The 7,815-nt window shown below is 60.5% G+C and overlaps 1 protein-coding gene across 1 annotated transcript; it reads right to left on the reverse strand.

The window, feature by feature from the left end:
* Positions 1–264: 264 nt before the first annotated feature.
* On the reverse strand, positions 265–5,192 carry AURANDRAFT_72151 (hypothetical protein; the record flags this gene model as incomplete). The annotated part of the gene is made up of 8 exons (XM_009041361.1): positions 265–470; positions 652–1,536; positions 1,670–1,745; positions 1,957–2,545; positions 2,708–2,889; positions 3,017–3,382; positions 3,671–4,761; positions 4,985–5,192. 8 exons carry the CDS (start codon positions 5,091–5,093, stop codon positions 265–267), a joined length of 3,504 nt encoding a protein of 1,167 aa, XP_009039609.1.
* Between the last annotated feature and the right edge of the window lie 2,623 nt (positions 5,193–7,815).

Below are 7,815 nucleotides of genomic sequence, written 5' to 3' on the forward strand. Positions count from 1 at the left end.
TTAACGCCGCTTCAACTTGGGCTTCAACCTCAAACCTTGCACGTCAACAGGGACTTGGGGCCGGTCGCGCCCCCTAAGGCGTGGGCGGTGCGTCAGAGGTCCCCCGCAAGGCGTGAGCAGCGGTGTTGAGGTCCCTTTTGAAGGTCAGGCGGCTGTGTTGAGGTCCCTGTTGAAGTGCAGGGTTTAAGGGTGAAGTCCAAGTTGAAGCGCCGTTTAACATATCCCGCCGGCGGGATATGTTATAGCTGGCGCTTTGATTGCGCTCTAATCACACTCGCGTTCTGAGGGCGGTATTCGCCGCATTATCAGAATTGCCCCGGGGGGGGGGCGGGCGGGAGGGGAGGGCCAAAAATCCGCCCTATTAGACGATCTGGCTGCTCCCATTTCTGGATTGGTCTCGCCCGGCTCATTCCTCCACCCAGGATGATTCTTCAGTGTTGTCCTCCTCCGGATTGACCGCCGCTCGCTGCCTGCGGGCTCGGGACAGGATCCAGTCGAGATTGTTGAGATCGTCAGGGGGCGCAAAAGGTGGAGTCGGGTTGAGGGGGGGGGGGAGAGGGGGGCGGGGGTTCATATACTGCGACTTGCGGGCTTGGCGAGCGGCCTTGCCTGCGTTAGGTGCGTGTCGGCGGGGCGATACTCGGCACGGACGCCGGGGAGCATCACGCTCGCGCTCGCGCCGAATCGCGCGGCGGGTACGTCGCTGGGCGTCGCGGGACTCGCAAAGTGCGCGGAGGAAGTCACGCAGGGTGGAGAAGATGGCGTCAAGCGGCTCGCTGTCTTCGCAGGCAAAATATTTCCGTAGTTCTTTAGCTTGGACAAGGAGCGGTGAAACTGACTCGCGTTCGAGCACGTCGCACCGTGCTGTAGCTTCGTTGAGAAGCTTGGCGAGGCGCTTGCGCTCAAGGTTTCGCCGTGCGGGGGGCCAGTCGTCGGGGATAGGCGGTGGCGATGTGTCACGCGGCGACAGAGCCGTTTGGCCGGAGTTGTCACCCATGGCGTCAGCAGAAGCACCAAGAAAGAAGTGTGCGTGGGTACGCGCAACCGTTCGAGGCCTCGGGTGCGCGATCTCGGCAGCTCCAGCCCCGCGGTGGCCGACTGGTGTTGAAAATTCGTCCTCAGGCGCGAACTGAAGAGTCGCGCAGAGGACCTCATGCTCGAGCTTGGCGAGGCCGTCACGTTTGAATTTCTCCGCATCACTAGCAACAACTCGCTCGTCAGCGCCACGTGCGCAATCGAGGGCGGCGAGGATGCCGTCGCACTCGGGAAAGTCGAGGAGCTCATCTTTGAGGGGGTCCCCCCGTGGCAGCTCACCAGGGACGGCTAGTGCAACGTCGCTGCCATTCGCGCGGACGCTCGTGGGGCGCGGTGGCGTAGACACGGCATTCGCAGACCGGGGGTGGGTCGAATATTCACGATCGACTTTGGAACGGCCGGCGACGCCGTGGCCTGCGCCGTCATCATCGGCGTCGCGGCTCGCGTCGTCGCGGTAGAACTTGCGCTCGGCGCGGTCGAGGATGAGGCCAACGACGCCATCTAGCAGGGTCGTTTTACCATCGGCGCCCTTGGTCCGCGCGGCGGCCAGGAGCGAGCTTAGCTTGACCGCCGACGCACCTCCCTTGGATGAACCCGCGTTAACTGCGTTGCCCGCCGCGAGCACGTGACCTACACGCAGATTTGAAACGGTGAGCTGGACGTTCCTGGAGCCCTCCCCAGCCTCTAATCTCAGTCAAACTATCGTGAGCCTAGTCGGACGAACGACAAACGACAAACGACGATCCATAGTGAATCGCCAAGGGATTAGACAGGCGGAACCCTCCCCGCGCACCTTCTCCAGCCCCTTCCACACACACACACACACACGAGCGCGTGCGCAGAGCCACCCCGAAGTCGCCTTTGACTACGACCACACCGGATGGGGCGGAGAAGCTTGGCAAGCGCACGGCTGCGCATGACCTTGGCTGCGCAGTCAGCGTAGGCGTCGGCACGCTCCGCGACGGCGCCAAGGGCGTGATCGGCGCCAAGGGCCGTGACGAGAGCATCGAGGCGAGACGAGAGGAGGCTTGGGACTGCGCCGCGCGCCGCAGCAGCGCAATCTGGCGTCGCTGTGCCCGCGAATGTGGCGAGCTGGGCCTCGCACTCGACGACGGCAAAGACAAACTTCTCCGCGGGTGCGAGCTGGTCGGCGACAAATGCTGCACGGAGCCTTGCAAGACGTGTCGCACGATCAGGCGGCAGTACCGTGTGTATCACGGATGCCGCGCCATGCGCCGCGGCGACCACAATGTCCTCGCAATGGAGACGCTCCCAGGCACTCGGGCTCAGCGGCGCTGAGTCTGCGGCATCCTGAGCGTTGCCATAGGCTCTTTTGTTTGGATCGATGGGAGAGGAAGGCATCGACAGTGTCCCAAGCTTTGTCTTGATAAGCGCCGCATCGAGGCGGTCCAGCTCGAGGGCGCTTGCGTGCGCGACACCATCGTAGACACGCGACGCCACAAGGCGCTTCTCATCTGGCGTTGGCATTGCAGCGCGAAGGGTCTCGAGCCTGGGTCGCAAGTAACGGTAAAAGACGGTGAAAGCTTGTGTTCTAAACATTCATCATAATTCATCCGAACGACGATGATAAGTCGTCCAAACAACAGCGAAACACTAAAGGTTGATCGAATGCGTGAAACGATAGCGCTAACTGTGCGACCCTGTATCGAACTGCTCGATAGAAACGCGCGGCGGGGCCGCCGTGAGTCGTGCGAGGGCACACGCAAGGGCAACGAAGCTCCCGTCGTAGGCTCTCGCAAGGGGAGCGATGGTTATGGCTAGGTTCTGTGACCGCTGCGGGTCGAGAACGCGCGCGTTCGCCAGCGTTTTGCCACAAAGCCGCAAGACGTCAGCCTGCGACGGGAATGATACGTGAGTGCATGCGCTGTGTGGAATATGTGCCCCTGGAAGACTGTCACATGCAGCGTTCAATGAGTCCCACGTTTGATGCTAGTAGCGACGTGCAGGCGCTGACACTCACATCGTCCTCAACGCATAGTGCATGTGATCGTCCGCCCAGCAGGCCCCCAGTGCTTGCTTCCTCGAAAAGGGTCGCGAGCCGCCCCATGTCGTCCTCTCCGAAGGTTGTGAAACCCCCTCGCTGTGGCTCATCGCCTGCGTCCAGATCATCATCGCTGTCGTCATCGAGCCCACCGAATGCGTCCGCTGCCCACACGGATGCTGACATGGCGCCGTCATCGAGCGTCATTGCGTCCCAGTGGAGCTTGGCGCGCTTACCCCCAGGCACCGATGGCGTTGACTCGTCCAGGATCTCGAGCCCGAACTCCTTACTGAAAGCAAGGATCGCATCCGCGCTCACCTGGTCCAGACCCATACGCTGCCTTACCTATAGTGACCTCAATAAATCTACAATAACGAGCCACTTGAGAAATCGATCGAAAGGATCGACATGTAAGCGTACTGATCATAATTTTGGAATTCGACTAAGAGGCGACTGCAAACACCCCCTGGGGATATACATGAAGATGTCTACACGGAACCGCGCGCTTGCTGGCGGCACGCCCAGCTTACACATCTTTCGGTATCGCGCAAGCACGCCGTCATAGGAAACGCTGCAGCCGCCTCCGTCACCGCCCTTGCCGGTGCCAGCCGCCCCGCCCCCCCCCATCACTACATTCGTCGCGCCATCGCCGCTGCAAGAGGGAGAACTCCGCTTTGTGATCATGGCCAGGACAGCTGCACGCGGATTGCCCCCATCGCTGCTTGGCACCGTCGGCGCGGCAGGTGCGATCAGATTTGGCGCGGGGCTCTGGTCCTCCGCCGAATGGCGACTCCGAGTAGCGACAATGGACCGCAGTGAGTCGACGATGCGATCCGTCGTCTCCGGCGGAACGCCGGCAACACGCATTTCGGCGACAATCTCGTCAAGAGTCGCGCCGGTCTGCAGAAGTCGCTTGAAGACAGCGTAGTTTCGGTCGTCCTGGAGCGGTGTCTCGTCTGAGACGTTTTGCGGCGTCAGACTGTGTCGGACCGGGTCCGTTAATGATGTCCGTAGCTCGACATCAGCACTACGCAACGGCAGAGCGGCACGTGTTGCACTCTTCTCCGCCGCCGACAGCCGCACCTCAGTCCCGAGACTGCCACGTCGATCCTTGCGCTTTACACGCGTGGGCACACTCGATTCACCGATTGTGTCACTATTGGTGCTGGTGCCGCCGCCGCCTTGGAGGGCAGGGGCAGTGGTGGCGGGCAGCGACGATGCTGACGCTGAGGCCACGGTGGTGCCACCAAGGGCAGCTTGGGAGACGGTGGCGTCGCCGCGGCCTCCATCGCCGGTGACACAGATCGCAAGTGTTGCGGTGCCCCAAATGCCGCTCTGGGATCTTGACGCTTCCTTGGCTGCCTCGGCGGGCGCAGTGACCAGGACGGACCGCGGCGAGCTACGCGCGGCGGTCGCAAGCGCCGTAGTGAGGCGCGGGTCAGCGCTGCGCCAGTAATTCAGCAAGAGCTTACCATCGCCAGCCCAGTCGCCGGCGAGGCGCGCAAGTGCGGTTGCGGTTGCCGCGCGTGGCGATGGCTCATAGTCGAGGCCGACAAGGACATCGCCAGGGCTGAGGCCAGTGTTCCGTGCGTTGGGCGACACGCGCGTCGCCACAAAGTAGCCAAAGAGTGCTATTGGTGCTAACTCGCGGACTGCGGTGGCGGCCGTCGCCGCCGAACAGTCCGCATCGACGCGGCGCCACTCAACGCCGGCGGCGCGATCGCCTGTGCCGGAAAAGAAGCAGTCAATGAGGCTTAGACTAAAAGGCAGGTCTCAAGTTCTCCCAACCCCTCCACTCAATTTCGAATCATATCGAGGTTGTTGAGGTTGTTGGCTTTGTTTTTCAGGGGTCATTCGCGCTCACTAGGTTGCGCGTATGAACGAAGAACGTTTTCCCGCATGTTACTTTGTAGAGCCCAGCTCAAGGTTTCTGGCGCTCGTACTCACGGAAGCCCGCTACGGCATACTTGCCGCTTATCCGGCCACAACGCTGGCGCCATAGGCATGCATCCACCGGTGATAGCATGTAGCGCGGATTGCCCCGTAGCAGGCTCATCAGCTCACCCGCGTCGAGCTTGGGTGGTAGTGCACGTGCGTTGAGACCTGCGCGAGATCCGACTGGTGAGTCGAGCGCATCCAGTCGAGTTGGATCTCGCTCGCATTGAAATTGCTTCAGATAATTTTGTTAATGACTAATCTTCTCTCGTCGAAGCCTCAACAAAGACTAGAGTTCTCATAAACAAATCCGTGGTAAATTTAGCTCAACGATTTATTTCACCACGGATGGAAGCTCAGAAGGACATCGCCAACCGCAACGCCTGAGGCGCGCGCCTTCTTTGATGCTCGGTCCACAAGGACGCGCAAGCCCCGGTCGTCATTAGCCAGTGCCATCTCGCCTCCAAGCACGCCTGGACCAAGACTACACTCAATGCGCGCCACAAGCTCGTTCTCCGCCACGACGCCAACCTCGCCTATGAGGAATGCCCTTGAAGGCGGCGATGTGCACGCACCGTGCAAGACACAGACGCGACAACAATAACGCGCGTCATAGCTGCCACCATCACCGCCGCCGCTGTTGCCATCCAAGTCGCGCGTTTGGACTCCCTCACCGGGGCCCACCACCACGGATGCTGCGCCCTTGCTCGACGGTGGCGACTGCTCCACGTGCGGGGGTGCATGCAAGCGTGCCGCAGTATTATGGTCCAATGACTCCTTGGTCTCCTGAGGTGCTGCTGAGCTAGGGGACGTGGCGTGCGACTCGGTATTGGTGCCCCGACGAAGCCCGCAACTCGCCACGGTGTCGACGCTGTCCCCGGACTGGGGTTGGGCTTGTCGCGGCGTGTTAGTTTCGTTGGGCGGCGCGGTCGCTCGATGTTGTCTCGCACGCGTGTCACGCGCGAGCTTTGCCTACGCCGCCGATCCATGCAAACAAACAGACGGGTCGGGCTTAGACGGATGGCGCACTTCGAGGGCTCGGCGCTCGCTGAGCGATAACCCATCTGAATCGCGTAGCTTGCTGTAGAGTACGCCGTCGACAGCAAGATCGAAACGTGCCGCCTCGCGGAGCGCCGACGGGTCGCCAATTGGCGGTGATGGCTCGTCGTCATCTCCCTGCGGCTGATTGGGGAAGACGCGCTCGACGACCACGAAGCGCCGCCCTTCCTGCTCCCAGTCAAAGGAAAAGAGTGTCGCGTCCGCGGCTACATCTCCGACACTCTCCAGAAGCCCCAGCCCTCCGCTGTGGAGCAGCGCACCCTCGGCGAACACCTCGCGTTTCTTAGATTTGCGCGACATAGTACACGTGACCTCGTAAGGCTTCCCACTTGGCCCGAAACAAACGCGCCACACGATTCGCAGCTTCGTCTTCTTGTCGAGACGGCCTACCCACGCGGCGGACGGCTGTGCCACTCCGATCCGTAACGCGGGCGCCATTTGCATACGCGCCTATGTCCAGCATATGATGACCGTGTTTGCTAGGGCAAGGGGCTAGTTCGTTCATGCCTGCACCAGACGCCGCGGGTAACGGCTTCAGATTCATTCATCTTCGGCGCTCCGTCCGAACAGCTCCGCCCCATTCGCGTCCGACCGTTCTTTATGACGAACATCGGGATCAAATTCACCGCGCGCACCCAGCAGATGTAACCCAGACCTGGCTGGCGGGAGTTGTCGGCACAGTGAGTGCACGGCACGGGGTTCGACGTAAAAGGGCCGGCGCCACCGGGATCCCGGCGGCGATCCCGAGCGATCCCGAGCGATCTTGAGCGATCTCGAGCGGCCTCGAGCGATCTGCGCGATCCCGAGCGAACTGCGCGCGATCTCGAGCGAACTTGAGCGACATTACGCGATCCCGAGCGATCCCGCGCGCTCAGACGCGATCCCGGCGATCCGGAGCGAGGCGGCGCCGGTCATACGTAACGAGCAGTGCCGGAAGTTGCATTTAGCGCAGCACAATAGGGGCTCGACGTAACGAAAAAAGTACCCCGCTTTTAAGTCGCTGGCGCCGATTGTAAGTCGCAGGGTACTAGTAAGTCGTCGGGCCCCGGCTCAGGTGGAAGATTCTCCTGTATCTGCCCTACTGTCCTTGTTTCCCCTTGCCAAGTTGCAGGTTCCTGTTCTTCTATACTTGGACCTCAGTTCCTCGAAGTCCCCACTTTAACTAGTATTGGGCTCTTCCTTCCCTTTTCCCATTCCCCTCTCTTTCTCTCTTTCTATTCCACGTTAAGACAGTATAGAGCAACCCTCTCCTGTTGGGAATCAGGGCTGCCTAGCAGCCCCATCTCCCTCTACAGCATCCCCTCCACGTCTGTCTATTACAGTGCGGGACGCAGCTATAACAGGGTTAAAAATGTATTAAAGAAGGGAAGGAAACCCCTGGGCGACTCTGTACCAGCAAGCCGCTAGGTAGGTAGAAACCTGTCTATCTCTCTAGGGGCTGGATGGCCCTCTTAGCGGAATTTGCCTGCCACTGCCTGCTTGACTCGCCAGGTATGAGCTGCAGTCTCTCTCAGCTACACGTATCTAGAGCGCAGTGTTGGCTTTTTGCGGTTTTGCGAATGAGGAAGTTCATATGGCAAAGTTAGCAGTCCCCAGATCCGTCTTCACAACGGAATATTGGAATGACATAGCCGCAATCATCGAGCATTCCTTTACCCCCCTGCCCGTTACTCGAACCAAAGCCGGAAAAGCAACTGCAAGATCCAGTGGTGTGGTCACAGAGGCCCCGATCAGAACACGTCGCGTCTTCTTTTGTTCCCTTAATGGTTTCTGTAACAAAGCGC

This window comes from Aureococcus anophagefferens, assembly GCF_000186865.1.
Source record: "Aureococcus anophagefferens unplaced genomic scaffold AURANscaffold_20, whole genome shotgun sequence".
NCBI classification, from domain to species: Eukaryota; class Pelagophyceae; order Pelagomonadales; family Pelagomonadaceae; genus Aureococcus; species Aureococcus anophagefferens.